Source organism: Arabidopsis thaliana, chromosome 3 (genome assembly GCF_000001735.4).
Source record: "Arabidopsis thaliana chromosome 3, partial sequence".
Taxonomy (NCBI): domain Eukaryota; kingdom Viridiplantae; phylum Streptophyta; class Magnoliopsida; order Brassicales; family Brassicaceae; genus Arabidopsis; species Arabidopsis thaliana.
This window is the reverse complement of record NC_003074.8, coordinates 15886758-15912905: the sequence shown is the minus strand read 5'-3', so window position 1 is coordinate 15912905 and position 26148 is coordinate 15886758. Positions and strand designations below refer to the sequence as shown.

Sequence of the window (26148 nt, the reverse complement as noted above, 5' to 3'; positions counted from 1 at the left end):
AGGGATATTCTCAAGCTGGATCATCACAAGGAGGCTCTTCTCAAGTAAGAGCATCACAAGGGGGATCATCACAATGAAGATTTGGGTTCTCTTTTTAGTCCATGCATATTCTGTTTAAGCCTCAGTATATTTGTTTGTGTAAGACTTCATCATGATTGTTCATTTTAACATTGTTCTGTAAGACAAATACAATTTTATTTTGAACCATTTTATCTCATCGTTTCATTCCAATATAGAACCAAAAAGACAACAAAATTGAACCAAAGGAGATGTTAAGAGGTCGATTCAAGAGAGACTATAACAACATGATTAAACCAAAATGACACAAAACAACACGTTTTAATTTGGAGGAAGAAAAAAAATAATTTGGGATTTTCTGGGCTGATGAAGTTTTTATTCGAGTTTTTAACGTTGCTGTTAAATAATAAACGTTGACTATTTCTTTGTCCAAAAGTGTCCAGTCAACTACACATTGAGGAATTAATTTGTTCACATAAAAATTGAGGAATAAAAGTGTCGATTTCAAATAGTAAGGGAATTTAATGACCATTTTCCCAACAAAACCCTTATTATTTTGTGACTTGCTTCATTTGGGCTTCAATGGACTCTTTTGACTTTTGTTTTTAACAAAACAAATAGGGTGGATTCAAGGGATTGGGTTTGGGGTGTTACATTTTTCAATGCAATATTTATTGATTGTTATTGGTGAACGATAAGTTTCAAGAAAAATGGTTAAATATCATTGGTTTAAAGTTATAAAAAAATATAAAGCACAAAAATAATAATTTTATATTTAACTTTTAATATGATTTCTTAATATGTGTTTTTTCTAAATAATCAATCTTTAAAAAATAGAGGGAGTAATAAATAGTGAAATTTCACAAATTGCCAAAATTTTGATAATATTTATAATTTCTCTTGTTTAGATAACTTAATTACATGGGTTTGTGGATTTTCTCATGAAACTCTTCTTGGGCTTCTTATGAGGCTCTAATATCCCGAGTGAGATACAAGAGCTGAGTCTGGAACACATGATCCAATGTAACTCTTGAGTACTATCCTCGAGCAAGACCTTTACACCAAACTTAGAAAACAAACATAATGTAGATGCAGATCTGGAGGCTACATTTTGGATGTAGCATTGAGAAACAAACAAACCTATATTCCTCAAAGAAAATTTTCTTAAAAATGGCTTTGAATGGGTTGGTCGGTATGTTGTGTACCAAACTAAAGTCGAACCAGTCCACTTTTTCTTTCACCATTCACATAGTTGTTCAATATACTACAGACCAACAAATATATGTTAGTGAAGACGAAAAAATAACCAACCAATAATCACAGTCTCTATATACAATAATGTAGACAAATCTGTACTTGCAAAATTTCGAAATGAAGGTTTTTTTCCTTTTTTTGAGTGATTTCTTTTGTGATTTTTTTTTGTAATGAAAGAATTGTTATTTTACGACAATATAAATGTTATAGAGAAAAAAAGTAACACAGAAGAGAGTTTGGTTGCAAATGCTTGTATGATAATTTACCTTCATGAACAATTCCTGGAGCTGCCACTGCTATTATTATTATTGATGTCTTCGATCATCATTCCTTTCAAACTCTTGGCCAACCAAATAGCGGTTTCTCGAGGCGAAACTTTGTTCTTCCCAAACGGCTGCAACACAATGGCTAGCTCTTCGAGCCTGCTCTGTTCCAGCAAATCCGCAGATAGTTCCAATAGACCTTCAAGCGCTTCTGCTCTCTGTCTGAACGACTTGATGTCCAACGTCTCTTTAACAGGTGGAGTCGGAGTTGTTTCCTCTTCAGGCACGAATGAGTTAGTTCTGGTCTCAGCTGGTGAAGAATCCGAGCAGGAGTTAAAGCTCTTTGTTTCTGAGTAATTGGTGATGGGGTCTGGTTCTTTAGGACGAGGCTCGGTTCTTGAGTCAGGCTCTGAGATGATCGATCTTGTGGTGGGTGATTCTGAGGGAGTGGCTCCTTTTCTCACTTCCATTTCATCTCTCACAACGTTTATGAGTTTCCCCATATCGACGTTTTGGACACCGACTTCAACACTTTCCATGACCGGCTGGTCGCTCCCTACTCGGAAACTGCTGTGGCGAATAACATGTATGACATCATCAACCACGGGATGAGGATGGGAATGACTGTTGTTCTTCTCAAGAGCTGAGTTCTGAGACATTACGCTTGTTTTGTTATCCGAGTGGGAATTCACTTGGTGTGATGGTTCAACATGCAAAGGCAATGGTGCGGGTCCGGGAACAGAGGAGACGAATTCTTTGACTGTGAATTTGTCATCACCGTGTTGATGTTGTGATGTGTTAGGCTCGTAGCTCTGTAATGTTGCAGGACTATCATCTTTGAGCACAGTGGGACAGCTTCCTTGCTCTCTTTCTGGCTGATGATGGGCAATGGTGTTTTGTACACCGGAAACAGAGTCGGGAATTTCAGTCAGCCGCATACTGGTGCTATGTTCATCTCTACGGATCATCATCTCTGAGGAGATATCTGGAAATGAATATGAGTATTCACTGTGACAGGATCTTCTGTGGTCATCAGGAGTTGTATGTTCTGTCATGTCAATATATGGGGTGGAAGCATCATCACAGAGCTCAAATGCCTGCATGGACAACGACGACGAGATAGAGTTGCTGCTTTCACTCTGCATTCCTTTGGCAGATCCAACAGAGGTTCTCTTTGGCTCTGGCGTCGTACTCACAGGAGAAGCATGAACACGAGATTGATGAGAATTAGTTTCAGACTCTGATGGCACAGATGGATGTAGCTTCGCGGTTTCCTTTGCTGCCATATTTGAAATATCTGCTCCTAGTTGTCTCGACTGGTGCGCTATCAAAGACGTTCTTCTTGGCAAAGTAGGAGGTGTTCTTTGCCTACGCTTAACTGACATCGCCTCTTCAGCCTCATGTTTAGCAGCAGGAGAAGGTGAAATTCTGTCGTTTCTAGGCTTAAGTTTTGGAGAAGAGTCAATCACTGGCATCTGCAAACATGAAGTTGTCATATGAAATCCTTAGAATATCCACAAAAGTTAGAAATTAGAGTGAGGGACTGAGAAGTACATGATGCTTTGGTGGAAATGATCCTGGAGTCCTTGCGGAATCAGAGGCCAGCTTTGATGGTGGAATAGGCGTACTTGCGTTAGTCTTGGAGCTATGAGCAATGTCACCAAGTTTGGGAATCTTTGATGGAGTTTCAACATTATTCTTCTGTGTCGGAACACTAGAAGGTCTACTTCGATTAGATCTCATGGGTGAACCATTTTCTCGAGCTTTCTCTTCTTTCAAAACCATCATGATGTTTCTGATAGTTTTTGGGTGCCTTGGTTGAATAACGTCTGGTCGCTGGTCACTGTGTACGGGCTTTAAAATCCCATGGCCATCTGGTTTTGTTGCTGAAACACTCTGGAGATTACCATTTTCAGCTGATTGTTGCACATGGTCTAAGATGTCTTCATCATCGACAAAACCTGAATCGGTCTCAGTGACTTTATTACCATTACTTGGAACCACATATCGGATATTTTTGTCACTCACGTAGAAGTTATCTTTTTCACTTGAACTATTGCTATTCTGACTTTCAGCCATACTCCTCCGACCCTCGCGAGAATTGAGAGGCTTTTCTGGAGTTATAGACGCCGCAGAAAGCGTTGGACGGTACTGCTCAACATATGGCTGCAGATAAGGATGCTTCAAAATCTCGGAGGCCTGAACAGAGAATGAAGAAAAATTTATGATTAGTTAATTTGACTCCGGAGGCTGCATGCATTTAAGCAGACAATTTCTGGTTCATGAAAAACCATACGTTTGGCCGATACTCGGGGTTCTTCCTTAACATTCCCTTGATGAGTGCTTTTCTGCAATATCATAACAAAACAATACAGAAAAAGAAGAGAAAAGAGTCATTTAACCAGGCCTTTCAACACATTATACTTGATGAAATATTCGATCATTTACAGATGCATTTATCATCCTTTTCGCTGATTCCAAAATGTTCTGTTCTATCTTTTTATATTGCTGGCATGTTATAAGTATAAATCGGCATACTAATAAATAAAAAAACACAAGCTCATTAGAAAGAGAATCTTACAAAGATGGTGAATAGCACGGAGGCAACGGACCAATTGAGGAGCGATTAACCTTGCTTATAAGCCCTGCCATATCCTGAAATCATATATAACATAAAAGCAAATGCCATAAGATACTTTGAAGAGATCAAATGCAGGGGAACCAAGAATACTCCATCCATTAACTTCAGTGATATACACAAGTCTATATATATAGCTCTTAACATTTTCTTCTCTTCTAGAGAAATTAACCTTCTCTTAAAGAATGTTACAAACGGGAGATATTAAGACTATCTAAGTGAATAAGTAACTTACAAAAGCTTTGAAAGCAGGTCGATACGCAGCCATCTCATATATACAACAGCCTGTTCACCAGCATACAGGCTTAGTTTCACAATAACAAAAATCTTAAACTTTACAAAGGACAGGGTTACACATACCTAAGGACCAGATATCTGACTTAAAACCATAAGGGATATCAGCAAGCAGTTCCGGGCACATGTAGTTTGGAGTTCCAACAACCTAAATATAAAATTCCATGAGTCATAAACACCATTTTCTATCACACTAAGTATTAGTTCAGAAGCTTGAGAGCAATCCTAAGAATAATAATCATTATGGAGGTTGTGTTCCATCTCCTAACCAAATGGCAATGAGAGGAGTAACCTATGACTGTTATAAATCATAGTAAGATATTATCTCTTTTCGATGTAGAATTCCTAAAATTCATTTGTTGAAAACGAGGCAATAGATATCTTCATGCATCAAAGTTTGTTTGCATAACCCATGTCAAATCTGCTCATTTGCTAATGTGCTTATAAAGCCGCAATCTACCACTACCAGGACTAATTTGTTCTCCTACAGCATCTTTTACATGCACAAACTGCAGAGACTTTTACAACATACCGAGGAAGTTAGGTCATCCGCCTTCAAAGTTTTGGCAAGACCAAAGTCCCCTGTATACAACACAAATGTAAACATTATTTAAAAATCCGCTTGCATTCTATTGCAGGTCACATTGAGTGGAACATAAATCAAAAACATACCAAGGCGAACATCTTGATCTTTTGTAAGGAAAATGTTGGAACACTGGAAGTACAAACCACAAATAAGTCCATAAAAAACTAAGCACGACACAGTGATTCAAACAACTAACATTGCGCCAAAGTTTTTACCTTTAGATCCCGATGTAGAACATAGTTAGAATGCAGATACTCAACAGCTAATAATAATTGAGTAAACCACTTGCAAAGTTTCTGCACAACATAAGAACAAAAAAAAAAAATCAACCACAAAATCCTGTTTGTTAGAGAACCTTTCAGGTGAAAAGTAATCTCAGTACCTCCTCAGGAAAATAAACACCATTTGACTTTTTCATCAACTCAGCCCTGTAACCAAAACCCATCACAACACCAAAAGATTTATAACACATTCTTTGACTTCTGTGAACAAAACAACAAAAAAAAAAAAAGACAACTTAACTACAAAATCTTTAGAGAAAGTTAAAACTCACATGTCTCCTCCTTCACAGTATCCAGTGACAATACAAACATAGCAACCCTGCATTTTTCAAATCTAGCTCCTATCAAAATCCTTTAACCAAATCTACTTTAAATCCATAAAAATCAAAGTGATGTAAAACTTACTTTCTCAACCCAAGCTTCTTTAAACTCCACAATATAAGGATGTTGAACTCTTGCAATCAAAGACATCTAGAGAATTTCACCAATGTTAGTCCTTATCGAAATCTCGAAATTCAAATGATTCGAATTTTACCTCTTGATGAGCAGATCTCCGGCAACGTTCCGTTTGTCTAGCTAATCTGATCTTCTTCAAAACATACCTAAAAATACACACCAATACACAAAAATCAAAAACCTAAGGATCTTCAAAGAAAAGAGTTTATAAATGGAGAAACCAATTTTACTTCTTTCTCTCAGCTTTATGATGAACTAAAATAGCAGCACCAAACGCTCCTCTCCCGATCTGTTCCATAAGCTCGTACTGATCCATTCGTGACTCCATCGCTTTACCAAAAACCAACAACGAAACTTCTCCAAAGTTGCGATTTAAGAGAACTTGCTTCTCTTCAACGTAATCTTAAGTTCCCTAACCTACACGCTTCGTTTTCCTTCGATTCTCAGAGATTCGAAACCGCTTCGATGTTTTAGCATTGAACTCGAAACGCCGCGAAATCAAAATCAGATCCAGACATTTTTGGATATCAGAGTGACGAGAAACAGAAATCTTCCATGCGAAGAAGATTGTGTACAATAAGATATTCAAAGCTCTCTCCCTCTCTCTCTGTTTCTGGATTCGTCGTCTCGTCTTCTTCTTCTTCTTCTTCTGTGTTTAGTTCACTTGTTGCAGAGTACGAATCTAGACGGCAAAAAAAGATTCAGAGTAAATTATTTGGGTTGTTTGGTTTAACAAAGATTAGGAGAGTAGTTTTAAGTCAATTTAAGTTTTTGTGTAGTTAAACTAATTAATCAACGTGTTTTCTTAATAATTCAATTTATTCAATATAATCAATTTAAAGATTTTCCCTATAATTGTTTTTATAAAATACCTCTTTAAGTACCATTAATATAAATGAGAACTTTATACAAAATTCTGTTAAAGTAATTATGCAACGTGTTTTTATTACTAATTAAATTTATTTATTAGTATATAATAAGATAGCTAATCAGATATAGTTTAAAGAGTTTCCATATTAATTTGATTATAATACATTTGCTTATAAACAAAGTGAACATAAAATTTATGTGACATTTTCAAATCAAATCTGTTGTAAGCAAGTTTTCAATTTTTTAATTAAAAACAATAATGAGTTTCTTCAAACTATTTTTTGTTGTATTCTTTTAGGTTATTCAAGACGTAATTGGGGTATTTTATATAATGTAGTACTTTCACTAATAACAATTTTCCAATTGTGAAAATTGTAATACTTTTAAATTGAGTGTGATCAACATTTTAAAATAAATTATAATTTAAGACAGATTTTGTTAAAAATCAGAAAATGTTGAGGATTATTTGTTTTATTTGCGTATTATTTTATTTATATGTTTATTGTAGTTTTGGTCATAAGACAGATATGGTGAAATAAATACAATAATGGGAATGAGTGCCGACAAATCCAGCTGTTTTAATGGAAACGATACCTGCTTATCTCCTTGTCCCTCTATACCACTGTTACTAATAATAACTATAATGATTTGATATTATTTTATTCTTATAAATGACGTGGCCGATCCCTCAACGTGACTAAATCCTTTAAAAGTCTAACAAATTATTTAATTGTATAATAAATTAAAGCTTCAAATCAGTTTTTTCTTTTTAGATTCTTCTCGAAATGCGATAGAACATTGTAGATATGTCAATGGTGATTGAAACCTAAAGTTTAGGATGTGTTTGGGTTTTAAGGCCAAAAATCAAAATCATATAAATAGGATATGTTTTTTAGATTCTGCTCGAAATGTGATAGATATGTCATATGGTGATTGAAACCTAAATTTTAGGATAGGGTCAAGATATATAGGTTTTAAGGTCAAGTCCATATAGGTTTTATAGCTTATGCATATTGATTCATGTGTTTTTGTAGACTTGTAGGTTTTTAGCATTATAGGTCAACTCATACATTTATCATTTTTAAAATCTCAAATATTATTATTTAGTATTGAAAGTTCTGTTTTTTTTTTAAAATGTAAAATCAACGAAAAAAGTACCATAAATTACGAAAAAACTTAGTTTAAGATATACCATTAAAAGTTTTGGAAACAGAAAAAAGGAAAAAAAAAACGAAAAAAAAAATGTAAGCGTTGAGTAAAAGGATACTTAATCATTCATACCACTTGCTAAACTTAGAGACACTTCTTATACATACATCTTGTGGTTTAAAAGTTTTCAAGATTTTGAGGTGGTAAATAATTTTGGAAAACAAAAGAGAGCTAGCAAGTCATTGCCACCTCTACGAACTATCAATCTAGAACAGAGAATCTTAGGTGTTGTATTTTATAACTTGATAAATTTAGTGTGTTCGTTTGGTCGTCGTAAGTTGCAGCGGCAGACACAAATGGTGATGTTCGTTTGGTGGATGCATGCCGATGCAGTAAACGTAAGTCGTTGCGGCTAAAAATTATTATCGCTAATTAAAATCAGCGTTAAACGATTAAAAGCTGCGTTATATGTGGTAAATGACAAGACTATCCTTACTATGTTTGGGAAACTACAAACAAACCTAACCTTATTTTTTCTTCTTCTTTCATCATTTCTTTCTTATAGTCATCGATCTCAAGTTCTTTGAAACTAATCTCTCTCCGCCGTCTCAATCTCGCTTTTTCGGTGATTTTAGCTCAATTAGATCTCCCGTCGTTAGTTACTTCTGATACGACGTTAAATATCTATTCCGAGGTACTTTTGTTATTCACTGATTCAAATCTCTTGGGAATTTTGAGTTTCTTTTTGATTTGTGTTTTTTTAGCTACTCTTAGTTTGGTGGGTTTATTCTAAATTTCCAAATTCTATGTCTGTTTCTGTATAATGGGTCTGAATGTTTGGAACTAATACTTACGGTCTTTTTCACTATATGGTTCTAAATCACTAATGCTTACTTGCTTTAAATCATATGTTGTTCTCTACTCTTTATATAACCATTGGAGTTAATTGGATTTAGATTTGCATTGCCCTTAACATAAACATCTGCGGCAACGGCAGAGTCGGCGTCAGCATCATCAAACAAAAATAAATTATACGTCAGCAGCGACGAAACGAACAATAATCTGTGGTAAAATTTACCGTTGTCGCATACGGTGACGAAACAAACAGACTAATTATAGTTGCAATGGTAATTTATTGGTTTACTATAATATTACTAGGTACGAGTACGTTTAAATGAGAAATGTATGAATTAGTTAGAATATTTTGTTAATAATTCGTTGCAATTATGATTTGTTGGTTTTGTTAGATTTTTTTTTAATGGGATTGTCCCCTAAAAAAACTGAAATCCAATCACATTTCTTACTTTCTCGTTTCGATTTGGTTTATTCGGTACGGATACAGTTAAACCGGGTACCTTAACCCAATAATGGGTAGCAAACAATGGCCCGCTTAAATTTATACCACTAATGGGCCTCTTTCCCAACTTTAAAGGCCCATAATATTTTGAAAAAGAATAATAATGAGTTGGCTTACCTGAGTAATGACGTAAGATCACGGAACCACGCCAGGATCCTTCCGCCGTCGGCGACGTCGCTCCTGACGTCACCTCAACACGTAAACCACACAATTAAGTTTATTCCTCTCTCTCTCCGTCAACTTAAACCGGTGTTTGTATATAAATCTGATTGATATAGAAATCGAAACTCAAATTGGAGAACATTCGAGAAGCTTTGGATTTTTGAATCACGAAGACATGGAAAAAACAGAATCTGTATCAGGAAAGGGGAAGAGAGTGATTGTTATCGGCGGCGGAATCGCCGGCTCTCTCGCTTCGAAATTTCTTCAATTCGATTCCGATCTCACCCTCATTGATCCGTAAGCTTTTGGTTCATTAATTTCAAATGTTGGAGACATTGTGTGTTTATTTGTCTTAAATCTTGATTAATTTCAATTAGGACATGACATAGTTTGATCAGTTTAGATGTGTCTTAATCTTGATTAATCTCAATTTAGGAAGGAGTATTTTGAGATTATTTGGGCAAGTTTAAGGTCAATGGTAGAGCCAGCTTTTGCTGAAAGATCGGTGATAAACCACAAGAAGTATTTACAAAATGGTCGTGTTGTGACTTCTCCAGCGGTTAATATCACAGACACCGATGTTTTGACCGCGGATGGTCTTGTCTTTGGGTATGATTATCTTGTTATTGCTACTGGTCACAATGATGTGCTTCCTAAAACTAGGCAAGAGAAGTTATCTCAATACCAAACAGGTATGAATATGATCTTACTTCGAGTGCAAGTATTTGGTTAGGTATATGTTTTGTTACATCTGAAGTATTTGGTTGCAGAACATGAGAAGATCAAGTCATCTGAGTCGATTCTGATTGTTGGTGGAGGTCCGTCGGGTGTGGAGCTCGCTGCGGAGATAGCTGTCGATTTCCCTGAGAAAAAGGTTACTATAGTACACAATGGACCGAGATTGCTGGAATTTGTTGGTCAGAAAGCTGCAGACAAGGCATTAGACTGGATGAAGTCCAAGAGAGTTGAAGTGATATTGAACCAAAGGGTTGATTTGAGTTCAGCTTCAGATGGGAGTAAAACGTACCGAACATCGGGTGGAGAGACGATACACGCGGATTGTCACTTCCTCTGTACTGGAAAACCTTTGTCTTCAGAATGGCTAAAAGGAACTGTTCTGAAAGATAACTTGGATGGCAAAGGAAGGCTTATGGTCGATGAGTACTTGAGAGTTAAGGGTCGCAAGAATGTATTCGCTATTGGTGATATTACTGATGTCCCGGTAAGTGATATCAGAATGTTTTCTTCTTTCTTTAGTTACTATAAATATCAGCTGAAGATGTATATGATTCCTATGACAGGAGATGAAACAAGGCTACATTGCTGAGAAACACGCCTCTGTAGCTACAAAGAACATAAAGTTGTTGATGTCTGGTGGGAACGAGAAGAAGATGTCGACTTACAAGCCTGGTCCGGACATTGCCATAATATCTTTAGGAAGAAAGGACTCGGTTGCTCAGTTCCCATTCATGACAGTCTCGGGTTGCATACCTGGTTTGATCAAATCTAAGGATCTGTTTGTCGGGAAGACGAGGAAGGCAAGAGGTCTGGATCCTAACCTTGTGGAGCCTTGAGTGATTGTGCTTATCTTCATGATGAGATTCTTCTTGTGCAGGCGCATTTCGTCGTTTATTTCATCACACGTTTGTTGTATGTTGATTTGGTCCACTCTCCTGTTTGTGGATTCTCAGAGTGGAGTGTTGTTTGCTTTTGTTGTAACATGATTTGTAAAGAATCTGTTCGATTTCTCTAAAAGGAACCAAAGTTGTTCAATAAGCCATAACTTATGAAGCAATATAGCTCAGCGCTAAAGAAACAAAATAACTTACTAATTGTATTAGACATATAATAACTTATGAGATCACATGACTTGTATCTTGAGCTTAGATGAAGCTGCAGGAAACTTCAACAGATCCTCTGTGAGTTGCATCTTTTTGGTGTCATCCATTTCAGCTGCAACATAAACTTTCACCACTTCAAGACACTCCATATTCACTAATAAATATCTAATGTGTTTCATTTCGCTTGGATATCCTTGACATTTCATTATACTCAGCATCTTTATAACCGATGTCGTCTACATGTGAGGAATTCGAGTAAACCGATGTCGTCTACATGTGAAACCATCCAGACCCTGAAGCATCGAGAAGAGAGACTACTCTAATGTCATGCCACAATCATATATATATAAAGTAAGAATTGTAGATGGTTTGCTTCATACCGAGAGAACTAGATTTTTGAGGTTTGGAGAACGCTCTATCAGAAGTGGCAGAAGCACTTTCCAACCTTCTTTTTTACTAGAAAATACTAAATCAACGAGGTTGTTGAACACTGGTAGTCCACCTTTGCAGCATACCGAAATAACCTGAAACACACACAATGAATGATGTCCTGTTCTTAACCAAAACATGAGATGATTGTCCATACACACAAGTACTGACCTCGACAGTAGAAGAAGTTAAGTGAAGGGTCTTGACATTATGTAGCCCACTGATGAGATCTGTCACATCTGCTCTCTTGTCATCTTCGAAGAAATGAAGGTCCAATGTAGCTTTGGCAAGTGAATCCAAGTGACATTGTGGAGATTCACGACGAAGATAATCAGAGTAGTTGAAATCAACAACATTCGGTGTGTCAAATGAAATATTTCTAGGAACAGTACCATAATAACGACAGTTCAAACAGGTAACCGAGAGTTTCTTAATGGTTTTGTTGGATATGACGTACATGAAGCTCGGAGACACCATGTTCCAATGCGTTACATATCCAACGGTGAACGTCATGTTGATTATCTTTTTCATTATGAAAAAGTCTAAGTGAGAACTTCTTTATATTGTTACCGCCTTGCAAAGCCAATGTTCTATCCACAAAATCAATGAAACTCTTTTGAATGTCGATCCTACAGTACTCTTTATAACGACATTTAGGGCGCAAAAGGATGGAGTTGTCAAAGTCAAGAGTATGACTGAAAGCAAACAGAGTCCTCCACCTCTTTGACAGAACAGAGGTCAAACCAGCTTGTTTCGTGGGAAGCAAGGATAATATTTGGAAAATAAGATCATCTGGAAGACAATCCATTGAAGTCGGATTCAACAGTTCAGCAACTTCTTCTTCAAAGCTTTGAGTCTTTGTTGTTGATTTGCCTGCACGGTGGAGACTTTGGGTGGTTTATATTTGGTGGAAGATAGTGGAGCTAGGGTTTTTGTTTAACTTTTTTTTTTTTTTCTTTTAATCAACCACACATTAATTAAAAACTAATATCTCTATGATTAGTTACCTAATTAGGAGGAATAGTGTATACAAAAGTAATTTCAGAAAATAAAATTCTAGAAGAGCGTGCCAAGCAGTGTACTCTTACATTACATGAGCGAGGATAAGAGAAAGAGAGAAAAAGGGGAAAGAGACGCGAAGCACTCCAAGATCGTCTAGCAGATTAGAGAAAGCGGGCCATTCTTCAGGTGACTGTACCATGGAAGCTAGCTTTGAACAATCGGTTTCGAACGCCTGACAATTGATCCTTCTTGAAATGATACTTTTCATAGCCCAAATTAAAGCTTCTAACTCCGAATGAAGTGGGGAGGTGCCCCTCCTAAGACTTTTAGCACCAAACAAAATTGTTTGATCATTTCCTTGAAAACACCATCAACCTAAACCCATATTTCAATCCGAAGATTTCCATGAGCCATCAAACTGACTTTTTATAGATTGAGTTGGGTTGTCCAAAGAACTCGTAATAGTGGTAGAGTCGATCGGTTCCAAAACTGAGCTTCTTCCCACATTAATTTTTCACTCATAGCGTGACTTAATATATCTGCGGGTTCAGATTGTATTCCTTTGAAAACTTTTTATATTCCTATCTTTCCATATGAACCACAAAATCCAAGCGTGACAATATGTTTTCTCTCCCCCACCTAAAGGGAGTGGTAACTTCCAATAAAGATAATCTAGATTTAAAAGTTCTGAACTTAGAGGAAAATTATCTGATACCATTGGCTTTTCGTATAATTCCCAAATTTTCCGAGAATGTGGGCATTCAAATAGAACATAATTTATTGTTTCCTCTGCCATCTCGCACCTTCTACAAGTTATATCACACTGTATCCCACGATGTGATAATTTTGAAGTAACTACTAAGGAACCCGAAGCAATTTGCCATAAGAAGTGTTTTATTTTTGGAGGGTCTTTGACCTTCCAAGCTTGTGCTTTTATTAAATTACAATTTGGGCCCCAATCTATTGTATCTGTCATCTCTCGAGCACCTGATTTAACCGTATATCTCCTTGATTTCGTGTGATGCCATATCAACCTATCCGGCTTATAAGAATGATTGATAGGAAGACCTCTGATAATTGGAATATCCACCGGATCCATTTATTCTTGTAGAATAGGAATATGCCACTCTTTCGTGACAGGATTAATTAAATGGTTAACCATTAGATTAGGATGGAGGAATTTTTCTCTTCCATTTGCGGGGCGTGGTATGACGTCAGGAATCCAAGGATCTCTCCAAACCGATAAACTAAATCCTGAACCTAGGGACCATCTTGCTCCCATTTCAACCAATGTTTTAGTCGAAAAAATACTCCTCCATCCAAATGATGGAGAGCTTGGTTTTTTTTGCTTGTAGCGGGTGAATATTCTTGAAATATCTACCTTTTAGCACCCGAGCTACTAAAGAATTTGGATATTGGATTAATCGCCTGCTTAGCCAGCATAACATCGTTAAACTTATCTAGAAAATGAGAGCCCAAACCTCCTTCTCCTTTATCCCTACACATTTTCTCCCAAGCTATCCAATGGATTCCACGATCTTTTCCGTTAGAACTCCACCAATAATTAGAAATTGCACTAGTTAACTTAGTTGTTAACTCTTGAGGGAGTTTAAAACAAGACATGACATAGTTTGGAAGAGCCAAAGCTACTGACTTGATCATTGTTTCTTTCCCACCTTTTGACAAATACTTAGCCAGCCAGCCATTGTTTTTTTTTTTTAATTTACTTTTCACCACATCTCGATCTTACTAGAGAAATTTGCAAAACTAGGTTACAAAAAAATTATAGTGTATTTTTATTTTAATTTGCAAAACGTGCTACAGAATTGGTTGAATTTTATTTAGTACATTTTTTTTTGTATATTATACTAGAAAAGAACCCGTCCCATAGACGGATTTATTTTCTTGTAATTAAAATTAAATTTATCAAAAAATTAATTAACAACGTTGAAAGCAGAAATTATCTTTCAAAAGTTACAAAAAAAATATTTATTTTTACTGTTGTATTGTTTTTTTCACCACTAACATTATTGATTAAAAATAATTTAAACGAAAAATATATCATATAGTAATAACTCAAAATTTCTGAATTAAAAGTATATCACATAACAATAATTCTTGGTATACTTATATGAAGAACTAAAATTAAAATTATTCGTCATAAAGCTAGCGAATGAAACATAAATGATTTTTACTCATGGCTATTTGCCTACTTTCATAATTATTTTGAATCAATGACTTAATTTATTTGGTGAGAAAATATGAGAATATATTTTTCTATATAGATATGAGTATTTACAATATTTTTTCTTGAAAGATTAATAACTAATCCTATAATTTTCTTAATCCTTTTTCTATATTTCTATTTTTTTTTTGTTTATTTAGTAACTTATAATTAAAACATTTAGAATAATTTTTTAAGGATAGATTTCATTAAATTAAACCGGTACAGAGGCTGGTACAATAAATGCAGAATTGAATACAAATTTTGCAATTGCATCTGTCCTTAAGTTTAACCAACGAGAAATATGAAAGAAAGAGATTTCCTCGAAATCAAGAAAGAGTTGAAGGATGTCTTGTAGAATCCCGTAGAGTTCTTTTGAGGGAGACTCCAAATTGATAGCTTTGATCAACAAAAGTGAATCTGAAGTAATGGAGATCTTGCGGTAGCCGAAATGAACAGCTTGGTTTAGGGCCAATAGAGATCTTTCCTGATCCGTTCCGAAAATATGATAATATATTTTTCTATATAAATATGAGTATTTACAATCTTTTTTCTTGAAAGATTAATAACTAATCCTATAATTTTCTTCATCCTTTTTCTATTTTTCTATTTCTTTGTTTAGTTAATAACTTATAATTAAAACGTTTAGAATAATTTTCTAATTTCTATATTTATAGAAATAAACATATAATTTTATTATTAAAAGTATAGTTTCCTTATAATAATCTTTTTATATTCTTCAAACTGTTTAAATTTTATAATTTTGTTCTAATTATTTGTTTTATAATTTTTAAGTTGCGTGGTTCTCTCTTTGGCCACAAAGATCATCTCTAAAAGTTGATAAGATATTTTTCTTTCAAATTCTTACAAGAATTTAAAAGCAAATGCAATGGATTTTGTCATATTCACATTCATTGCCTTTACTTCCTTTCTATTTGGAGAAAGGTGGATTACCTTCTTTTTTTTTTTGCTCAACATCCATACTTTATTATAAGAAAAAGGATTAAACAAATGATATTTCATAATAAAAAGACATGCTTAACTTTATTTTCCACTTCCTCACAACCAAATCTCACGTCATTATTATGGAGCCTCAAAAAGTATAATATCACACACGGGTTTTGGCAACTATTGATTTCAAATTTCTTAATATTTGCTATTTTAAAGTTGATTAATAATCAAAACAAATAAAAAAACGTGTTTTATTTCATGTTGACTAACATTTTAGACTCGAAAATAGGCTTAGCAGCCGGTGTTATATTCAATCATGTATGTAAGCAAATTTTTACTAAATCATGTATGTAAGCAAATTTATATTCAATCATGTATGTAAGCAAATTTAAGTACAAAACAACAACATGAGAAGTCAAGAAGGAAGACTTGTAATGAGAAACCTAAGAAAGCTGGAATCCTAAATTCATATATCAGAAGCTTTTACCATTGTGTGATTTACAAATTAAATCAATGTAAAAAACGAAAACGACTCTAGTCAATGAGGGATAAAAAATTTGGTGTATATTAAAAGAAATTAATATTTGTGGTGGGCTATATACTAGAAAGAGATGTGTTATGATTATTTTGGTTTGGTAGATCTTTTCAAAAAAGAGTTTTGGCCAAGTTCTAACATTGTGGTTCTTTAACTATTTGGGTTGTAAACTAGATGCTAGTAAGAGATTGTCGATAAGATTACTGTGTGTGAGCGTCTATCTCCAACTTGTCCTAGTAATGGTGATCTTCAGAATCAGAGAGGATTTCGATCTCTGTTTTGGGTTCGTAGCATCTGCATTTTCGATGTTTTACGACGCTTCAGAAACTGAGACGGAGATGCTTATTCTTGGAGCTGTGACATTATTTTTGTGTTCTTCGAGATTCAGCGAGTAGGAGACGTTTACCTAAAATTTGTCGTGAGACTATCAATCAGGAGCCTGTGCCGTTAAGCAGCAGATTCGAAAAGAAGTTGTGTGAATTTAGAACAAGGTGGTACATGATGTATAATGTGAATGTCATTTGTATAAAGTTTAACTTTTAAAAAAGTTTAAAAAATTGTAATACTTAACTTTTGATAAAGATTAAATATATCTAATATTTTGAAACTTTTAAAGTTTTAATTATTTAAAATAAAGAGTCGGAGTAAACCGAATAACACTTTGAATTTTGGATGTCTGATAAATCAAAGTTTCCACTCATTCTTATTCAGAATCTTTTACATAATTTTGTCATCTTTGATTTTTTTTTATATGTCTGTTTTTTTATAGTATTACATTATAAAGTCAAAATAAATTAGATATAAAAATAGTGACAGAAAATTATATTTTTATTTAATGTTGATATACATTTTAGAAAATTAGTCTTAATCGAATATAGTTCAATAAAGAAAGATTTGATTAAGGATAAAAGTTTAGGAAATAGTTAATTCAAGAATTTAATGCAAATTTACGATGTATAATTTCTTAGGAATAGAATATTTGGTTGAGATAGAATTTGCAAGGACCTGAATATTAATAGTAAATAGTATAGGGATTTTTGGTCAAAAAATCTACCAAAAATGTATATATAAATTGATGCAAATAAATTAAAAGAACAGTACATCACTATATCCTTGCAAATCATCCGCCAAATTTGCTTTATTTTATATCCAAGTAGGTTCAAAATCATATCTTTGACAAAAAAAAAAAAGGTTCCAAATCATATAAACCAAAACAAAATCATTGATTTCAAGTAAAATTTACGTTACAGAAAAAAGGGAAACAAAAATTTATACAGAATTTTTCTTAAAGTAATTACACCCATAAGTTTCAATGTATCCTCAATATATGATCTTAAATCACTTCCATCGATAAAGCTTCTTCTCAGGCTTGTAAAAAACCCCATCTTTCCGAACCGAGTAACCACAAACGTAGCTAGGGTAACACTGAGCAGATGTGTCAGGATGAACGCTAACTGGGAAGTTGACAAACCCGAAATTAGAACGGAGATGGCAATGCGTGAACGTGTGCCTCATCTTACCATCATACTTAAACTCGACCACGACATAACGGTCTCCTGGTTTGCTCCTCTTCCATACCTTATTACCACCTTTTGCGCATACAAAACCCGCGTTTCCATTCTTTACACCAAATAGATCGTTGGTGATGACCATTCGTACAACCGTATTTGGCCGTACCTTAAATTCTGATCTATAGTCTTTCTTGTTGTACGCACTTAACGAATTTACCTCTAATGATAAGTTTGAGATTTGTACGAGGAGAAAGATGACAAAATTTGTAACTAGGGTTTTGTGATTCATCCTCATTATGTTTTTTTTTTTCCAATTATTATTTGTTCTACATAAATTATCTTCGATGTTACAACTTTTTGGGATTTATTATATATAAATATTTTTTTGGAAACTGTTTTTCTCGTTAATACGTTTCTGTTAACTTAGTTGGTGCACTAAATAGAGGGAAAACAGCTATAACGGACGGTGCTCCTTTACTCATATATATACAATCTCTTCATTTGTTTCTTTCGTCTGTTTCTTTCCCTTCCTGGTTGGTACTAAAGAGGTATAAACAATCTACTAAAAATAGAAATATGGTTTATGTACATGTGCTTCTAGAAATTATACGTCTACTTAGCTATATATAAACACCAGCTACTAGCAGTGAGCACGGAACTCTATGAATTACTTTGATTCACCGGATTTCATAAAAAATAATGCTTTTACAATCTTTTGCGGGACATTCCCACATCTTTTCTTCTCTCCCTCCATTCCTAATTAAGGTCTCTCTCTTTTAATTTTTTTCCGTTTTGACACCATTTGGGTTTACAACCCATAACCAATCCCAACAACGTCTCTCTGTTTTTATTTTATTTTTAATCAACCACACATTAATTAAAATATAATTTCATGACCAGAATCGTTCAAAACATTTTAAGTTTCATGTACAAACTTAAAAGGAAATTGGCCCTCAAACTTAGTCAAATTCTGTTTTGACCATCAAATTTATACAAATATTTATTTATGGCCCTCAAATTTACTCAAATTTTTTATTTTGGGCCTCAAATTTACTCAAATACTTTTTAGACCCTGCATATTTACTCTAGTTGCACATCCCAAAAACTGTTCATGCTCCATTATTGGTTGCCCAATTTGAAAGATAAGAGTTTACACAAGTTACTTCAGAAAATAATAATTTAGAAAACTGTGTTAAACAATCCACCTTAGTATTACTCAATCGAAAAATAGAAAAGATCAAAAAAGGAAAATAAGCATAGAGCAAACCAAACTCATCTAAAAGATTAGAGAAAGCAAGACATTCTTTAGGTGACTGCACCATCGAAGTTAGCCTTGTGCAATCAATTTCGAATGTTTGAGAGTCGATCCTTCTTGAAAAAATATTCTTCATACCCCAAATTAAAGCTTTCAGCTCCAAGTAAAGAGGGGAAAGACACATGCGGAGACACTTTGCACCACGAAGTACCGTCTCTCTGGCTTTTTACAAACTGAATTAGGTTTTATTTTTCCTATGTATATTTTTATAGTTTTCCATATTGTGGCTCCACTAGTAACACATGTTATTAACGTTGAATCCCACTCAATGTTGTAATTTGATGTGAATTATATTAAAATATGTGGTATAAAATGCATATTGATGTAATGACGGTTATTGTTTTCCGTTTATTTCGTTTTAACGCAATCTTCTTTTAAAATATTAACGGTTATTTTTGGGTTGTGTCTTTTTATTGTATAATTTGGTTAAAATATTTACGGTTATTTTGTTTCGTTGTATCTTTTTATTGTAACTTTCCGTTCATATATTGACGGTTATTGTTTTTTTTGTGTCATTTTATCGTAACTTTTTGTTGAAATACAGACAGTTATTTTTTTAGGTTATGTCTTTTTATCAAAATTTCTGTTAAAATATTGATGGTTATTTTTCCCAATTGTTTCTTTTCATCGCATCTTTTCGTTGAAATATTTAAGGTTATTGTTTTAACTTATTTTGTTTGGTTATGTATTTTTTATTGCAAGTTTTTATTTATATATTGACGGTTATTTTTTTTCTTTTACTTTATCGTAACTTTTCCGTTTAAATACTAATGATTACTTTTTCTAGTTGTACTTTTGTATCGTAATTTTTCGTCAAAATATTGATGATTTATTTTTTCCCTGTTGTATATTTTTAATCGCATCTTTTTTTAAAAATATTTACGGTTATTTTTCCAATAATTATATTGTTCAATTATAGTTGTATTTTTTACTTTATGGTTGTGTATTTATAGTTGCATCTATTCATTTAATGTTACGTCTCTTTACTATATTTCTTTCATTTTTACATCACAATTTTTGTATATTCAAATATTGAATATATCATCATAATAATTTAATATATAAACACAATCAAATTTTTGTTTTTGTAATTTAATCCATAAATACAAAAATTTGTTGAAAATAAGTTCTCCCGCGATATTGCTGGGTTCATTACCTAGTAACTATAGTAATATTTATTAAAAGTTTATGAATTATCTTAAATAATATAAGAAAGTAATACTAACTTAAACATATCTAAAATTTCAGCATTTTTTTAAACAAAAAAAAAATCAGCATTTTCATATATGTCTACAAATAGGATTTGATTTTAACCAAAATAGAAAACATAAATTCAAAAATTCAAAAATGTTACAAATATATAAGACATTATAAACTATTTTTTATGATATGTTATTGAATAAAATTCAGATAATAACAACATTTTTTCTCCCATTATTATTTTTTTTTTTCGTCAACAATTTTTCTCCCATTATTCAAATTGATTTAAGACAAAGAAAATATTCTTCTTAGAAGTTGCATGTGTTTTTTTGGTTAAGTTTTAACTTAACAATTTTACAAAAATATAACTCAAAAAGATAAGCGAATCATAACTCATCAGACCTCAATCTCAAACAGCTAAACTCAAGTTTTAAAAAACAAATGATGATGATTAGTAATATTTTTCATAACTCATGGTAATGTGTTTTTGACAGTTGTAGATCAGGCCCACGTGGATAAAAGCCCAAAAAGGAATAAAGACGAAAGAGATAAAACATAAACCCAAACTTGCTTTCTTCTCTAAAAATATCCAAAGCATCAAATCCTTAACCTCTCTGCTAATTCATTCACTCCTGAAGAAGAAGAAAGAAGAAATAAGTAAATAAAAATTCCTCCTTTTTCTGGTCATTGCTTGTCTAATGCCAATTCCTAAATTGGGTTCTCTTCATGGTTGATTCTTCTCTCATTCCATCGCCATGGGAGCTCAGAAGAGTATCCACGCTGGTAGAGGTCATCACTCTTATCTTAGATTCTCGATTTTTCGAATTTTGTGTTGTTGCTGGATCAGTAGGTAATGTGATACTGTGCTGGAAATGGTACGATTCTGGAATTTGATTGTGGATTTAACCTTAACCAATGGAGGGCTTTGCTTTGTTTCCATTTTTCTTCTATTATCTTACATTCATTTTCAATGTATAAGATATGATTCATTTCATTTGTATAGTTATGATGATGTTTATGTTTGTGGTAATTGATGAATTAGAATGTTTTAGGCATGAGTACACATTGTTTTTTTTGGTAAAAGAAACATTTTTCTAAGACTTTTGTTACCAACCATTATGTGTGATACGTCTTGCTTTTGGGTTTTGTGAAAGATTGGTTTTGATATGTGGATTTCCTAAATGTCTTTTTGGGGAAAAGTATCGATTTTGATCTGAATGTTGTAACTTTTTCTGTATCTTTTTGTTACTAACTCATCATGTCGAATATGTCTTTCTGTTGAATATAGTGAAAGATTAAGATCGGACTGGTTTGCAATTGCAATGTAGTTTTCTAGCAGCGGCATTGATTTTGATATTCTTGTGTTGTTGATTGCAGCCAAGATTGATGTTAATGTGGACTTCACTCACAAGCTTTGTACTTCTTTAATGTTTCCTGCTTTCAGGTTTGCTCTCATCATCCATACTTTGACGTCACTTACATTTTAGCTAATACTCATGAAACTGTACCGCCTTTAGCTTTCTCGACGTATTAAAGCTCAGTTTGTTACTTTTTGAACAGGGACACTAGCAGTCCTCTTTCTCTAGTGATTGGCAGGCAAGTTTCGAGACTTAATGCTACAGCTTACAGAAATATTGTTGGTGTTCATATAATCTGCAGAACTAAATTTTCATATCTTTCTTTTCGATTCAAGTGTTCATTTGGATCTGTTTGTTGCAGCCTCTGTATCAAACATCCAAATTTGTTTGGAGGAAGCGAGAAGCTTGATGTATCATGGGATAAAGGATTGTATGATTCCAATGTACTTGTGGCTTTTAGGAGACCTAGACCTGAATGGCGTCCACAACAGTGTTTCTTCATACAGGTACTCAATGCTTATTTGTTATTGTACTGATCTGTGAAGCTATCTTAGAAAGTGAATTTTAAAGCTATGTTACATTTAAATTTGTTAATCTGGCGCAGCATTCTCTCTCACCCGAGATAGGGGTCCACGGCACCCCAGTCGACAACTTTTCTCGGTCAGGAAGTGGAGGTGTAAATCTGTCTAAATTGGCTCTTGGTTTAGACTTGAGTGAGCCAGCGAGTTCAAAATGGAGCAGCACAACCAGCATAAAGTTTGAGGTGCCCGCACATTACCTTCTTCAGACATTGTAGAACAATATTTTTCTCTTTGCTGTTTTGCTTTGGTATAAAAGAGTAATATTTTCCATTGGTGCAGCATGTGCGTCCGATTAACGATGATGGACGCGCGATAACCAGAGATCTGGACGGATTTCCTATAACATGCAGGTGATATTAGATCTCGATTCCCTTAATTTGTTTCTTTAAGTACTAGCATAAAACTGATATTTACATGTGTAGAATTCTCTGCTATGCAGTGGAAATACCCATGACAGTATGGTAGTTTTAAAGCAAGAATCCCGGTTTGCAAAGGCTACCGACCAAGGTCTTTCTCATGTAAGAGACTCTTCATTTCTGTTTTATAGCCTAGGCAAACCACACAGCCATTTTTGCAGTAACTTTGTCAACGTTTCTTTTCTTTCATACTGGTTTCTTGCTTTTTCAGTTTAGCATGCAAATAGAACAAGGTATTCCGGTTGTGTCCAAGTGGCTTATCTTCAACCGTTTCAAATTTGTTGCATCAAAAGGTGTCAGGTTTGGACCGGCTTTTCTCTTAGCAAGGTACTGACAGAATCGTACACACTTGATCTAGAAAACTACACGTAGAAGATGCTTTGTAAAGATGTCCTAGTTTTGCCGTGGTTCTTACCTCTTCTGTGACAGCTTGACAGGTGGTTCAATTGTAGGAGACATGGCACCTTATCAAGCATTTGCCATTGGTGGGCTAGGCAGTGTTCGCGGATATGGTGAGGGTGCTGTTGGATCCGGTCGGTCATGCCTTGTTGCCAATACAGAATTGGCGTTACCTTTGGTACGTGGAGCTGTTGCATGATTTGGTCATCAGAACCATTAAATGGTTTCCCCTGTTAAGCTTTCATTGAGCTTTGGTGTCTTTTTGTGTACAGAACAAGATGACAGAAGGGACCATCTTCTTGGATTGTGGAACAGACCTAGGCTCAAGCCGCCTTGTCCCCGGTAAGTTCACTTTACCTTCTCCGAACAAGAATCATAAAGAAGTTGAGACACAAAAATGATAAAGCTGTTGCGGAATTGGTTTCAGGAAACCCTTCAATGAGACAAGGGAAGCCAGGGTTTGGGTATGGATTCGGATATGGGCTACGGTTCAAGTCTCCATTGGGTCACCTTCAGGTTGACTATGCCATAAATGCTTTCAACCAGAAGACTCTTTACTTCGGTGTCACCAATCTTGCTTCATCAACATAGTCAAATAGAATAAAGCAATCAAGAAAAGCACATATTCAATGTCTTGATTCAAAGATATATTTGTGTTTGCGTTGGAACCAGAAACGCCACAAGATGAGGCAAACACAGTCCAAGGAGAAGCTGTATATGACAGAGATCTTGAGAAGATAAATGTAGTGTTGTCATTAGAAATCATGTAATATTACACGGGTATAAGTTTTCATTGTTTTGGTATATACAGCTACCAGAGTTTTGTCTGAAAAGCTGCAGGTTTCATAGAGAAGAGAACACACATTTGATTTGATGGTGTTGCACTGTTGCGAATTAGTATCTATTGCTTTTACATTTGTACGTATATCTATGGCTCGACTCTCGACTAACTCTGAATACAAGTAGTGGTTGAACCAAACCATAACTATTTCCGCAATTTCGTGTTACATTTCATAAACCATTAGAGAAGTCACCAAAGAGATTAACTTACGTGATACAAACAAACAAATACTACTCCTCAAGAAGCTCAAAAGAAATTATTGAACTGATTGGTTAAAGAGCTCTTGAGGTTTGAATACAAACCATAAAGAGAATACTGCTTAAGATTCTCAACTTCATACCACGAGTTGAGAACCGCCAAGTGCTTATCAGTCCCGGAAAACGCCAGCTGTATCCCGAGACTACAGTCCACGGCACCTCCCCGACCTTTACAGCTCGGTGTTCTTATCGCACAATCTTGCTTATTAAGACACACAAAATTTTGATTCCCTTTACACGACGCACACCCGTCTCTCTTCCAATACAGATTCTGAAGCCTACCTTTCTGAAACTCCATCACCTTAAGAAACATAAGAACACCATAAATAAAAACTCTATACATGTATAAGACTTGAACCATATGATATACAAAAATGCTATACCAAAGTAAAACTGGTTACGATGAAGGTGCTATTAGCAATAAAAGCCGGTATAGACCTCGCTGCGTATTTTCGACCCGCGAATGCTACCATATATCCACCATAGTTGTCCTGAAGATATTATACATCCACAAATTAAGGGTTCATGAATTGTCAAATCATACACTTACCAATTCAAGTATACTTACTATAATACCATTTTGCATAATAGTTTACACATAAAACCAAATCTGATACTTTTACTATTATTAGTAAAGACTATGAAGTAATCTAATTAGTAGTAATCGAGCGAAGTCAACACTAAAGTCAACCAAATCTATATAATGAACAGAGATTAATTAAGTGTTTCCTAATCTGAATTAACTAAACTAATTCGATTGATAATAAGGAATTTAATTACCGGGAAGAAGGCGGAGGTGTTGATGGAGAGGAGAGAGATCTCGTCGATTTTAGGACGGAAAACAGAGAACTGTGAATTCATGGCGGCGAGGGAAAGGCGGCGGTCACAGGGAGAGAGAAGAACCGTTTGGTTTATGAAGAAGGAGGGACGAGAAGAGAATGCGATACCGAATGTGAATCCATCGGATCTTTGGATTCGGGTGTCGGAGCATGGTGAATAGATAGTGTTGGTGTTACCTGAACCTCCGCTGTCTCCGCCTAAGGCTACGGTTAGAATCACGGCGGAGAAGACGAGGAGTGTTAGGGTTTTCGAAGAGAACATTTTGTTTTGTTTTGAAATTGTTGTGGAAATGGTTTTGGGGAAGAGAGTGTGTGTGAATGTTGAAGTGAGTCTCTGTGGATTTTTCACGTTTGGCTTTTTTTCGAATGGGAAAATTCCAAAAGTTTTGTTTTTTAAAGAATACTGTATTATCTTTTCGTTAAAAGTTCCATGCTTCTCTGAGAAACCTTTTTTCAAATTTACTGTTTTAAAATGAACTCTTTAGTAATAACAAATTTACTGTTTTAAAATTAACTCTTTAGTAATTTGTTATTGTTTGCCCAATTAAAAAAAAAAATTGGTTTACCCCTTGTTAAAAAAAAGCTAGACGTTAATCGGTTGCTAGGTATGGACCTAGTTATTAATCGGAAAATTGGATTCAAGCCAATTTAGTTTAGGGTTTCGATTTTAGAAATCGAAAAAGAAGGTACATGCAAAGAGAAAAAATAAGACTGAAAGGGGAAATAAAACCTAATGCGGCCACATGCTTTATTTATTTTTTAGTTTATCTTTTTGTATTTATTTTTATTCAAAATTCTCTTTTTTTTTTGCTAAAAATATGGTTTAATTTTGATTAAGGTTAATTAGTCTTTTTACTTAAGATTAGAGTCATTTTAGTTCGTCATTGCTAAATGGAGTCATTCTAGTTACTTTTGTTAAGATTAGAGTCAATTTGAGTAAATTTTACTTTACACTAGTTGATCATCCGCGCTACACCGCGGTTTATTTTTGGATTTTTTTGTATTATTTAATTTAAATATAATTTTTATTATCTAATCATTCACTGATGCAATAAGCAAAATTCTCTAACAATCGTTTAAAATCTTTCATTTATTTACTTTCTAAGATTTGATTGAAGTCA

General features: G+C 34.3%; 6 protein-coding genes and 1 pseudogene across 9 annotated transcripts; 2 read left to right on the top strand and 5 right to left on the bottom strand.

Annotated features, from left to right (window-relative positions):
* Nucleotides 1-865: 865 nt before the first annotated feature.
* Nucleotides 866-6558, bottom strand: NEK6 (serine/threonine-protein kinase NEK5). Of its 2 annotated transcripts, NM_001339123.1 has the most exons (15): nt 6021-6548; nt 5870-5936; nt 5740-5805; nt 5607-5653; nt 5436-5481; nt 5269-5349; nt 5140-5182; nt 5000-5049; nt 4534-4615; nt 4409-4458; nt 4117-4190; nt 3832-3883; nt 3090-3734; nt 1539-3010; nt 950-1282 (listed from the first exon to the last, which is right to left on the bottom strand). In NM_001339123.1, exons 1-14 carry the CDS (start codon nt 6116-6118, stop codon nt 1541-1543), a joined length of 2871 nt encoding a protein of 956 aa, NP_001327688.1. In that variant the 5' UTR covers nt 6119-6548; the 3' UTR covers nt 950-1282; nt 1539-1540. The 2 variants fall into 2 exon arrangements, with proteins under 2 accessions (NP_190006.2, NP_001327688.1); NM_114288.4 differs by having other exon boundaries at nt 866-3010; nt 6021-6558.
* Nucleotides 6559-9277: 2719 nt separating this feature from the next.
* AT3G44190 (FAD/NAD(P)-binding oxidoreductase family protein) lies at nt 9278-11192 on the top strand. 2 transcript variants are annotated; one of them, NM_114287.3, is made up of 4 exons: nt 9278-9625; nt 9764-10020; nt 10099-10550; nt 10630-11192. In NM_114287.3, the coding sequence occupies exons 1-4, from the start codon at nt 9504-9506 to the stop codon at nt 10900-10902; spliced, it is 1104 nt and encodes a 367-aa protein (NP_190005.1). In that variant the 5' UTR covers nt 9278-9503; the 3' UTR covers nt 10903-11192. The 2 variants fall into 2 exon arrangements, with proteins under 2 accessions (NP_190005.1, NP_001326703.1); NM_001339122.1 differs by having other exon boundaries at nt 9298-10020; nt 10630-11144.
* On the bottom strand, nt 11190-12111 carry AT3G44180 (syntaxin-related family protein; the record flags this gene model as incomplete). Its single annotated transcript, NM_114286.1, has 3 exons — nt 11190-11312; nt 11550-11693; nt 11770-12111. 3 exons carry the CDS (start codon nt 12109-12111, stop codon nt 11190-11192), a joined length of 609 nt encoding a protein of 202 aa, NP_190004.1.
* A 467-nt stretch (nt 12112-12578) lies between these two features.
* AT3G44175 lies at nt 12579-14339 on the bottom strand (annotated as a pseudogene; the record flags this gene model as incomplete). The annotated part of the gene is made up of 1 exon: nt 12579-14339.
* A 3309-nt stretch (nt 14340-17648) lies between these two features.
* Nucleotides 17649-18116, bottom strand: AT3G44170 (plant self-incompatibility protein S1 family protein; the record flags this gene model as incomplete). Its single annotated transcript, NM_114285.1, has 1 exon — nt 17649-18116. The coding sequence occupies one exon, from the start codon at nt 18114-18116 to the stop codon at nt 17649-17651; it is 468 nt and encodes a 155-aa protein (NP_190003.1).
* A 2801-nt stretch (nt 18117-20917) lies between these two features.
* AT3G44160 (Outer membrane OMP85 family protein) lies at nt 20918-24066 on the top strand. The gene is made up of 11 exons (NM_114284.4): nt 20918-21125; nt 21714-21780; nt 21897-21932; nt 22056-22200; nt 22299-22457; nt 22555-22625; nt 22715-22793; nt 22903-23018; nt 23121-23268; nt 23363-23432; nt 23518-24066. The coding sequence occupies exons 1-11, from the start codon at nt 21092-21094 to the stop codon at nt 23679-23681; spliced, it is 1089 nt and encodes a 362-aa protein (NP_190002.2). The 5' UTR covers nt 20918-21091; the 3' UTR covers nt 23682-24066.
* On the bottom strand, nt 24027-25416 carry AT3G44150 (Expp1 protein). The gene is made up of 3 exons (NM_114283.4): nt 24969-25416; nt 24572-24679; nt 24027-24489 (listed from the first exon to the last, which is right to left on the bottom strand). Exons 1-3 carry the CDS (start codon nt 25287-25289, stop codon nt 24178-24180), a joined length of 741 nt encoding a protein of 246 aa, NP_190001.2. The 5' UTR covers nt 25290-25416; the 3' UTR covers nt 24027-24177.
* Between the last annotated feature and the right edge of the window lie 732 nt (nt 25417-26148).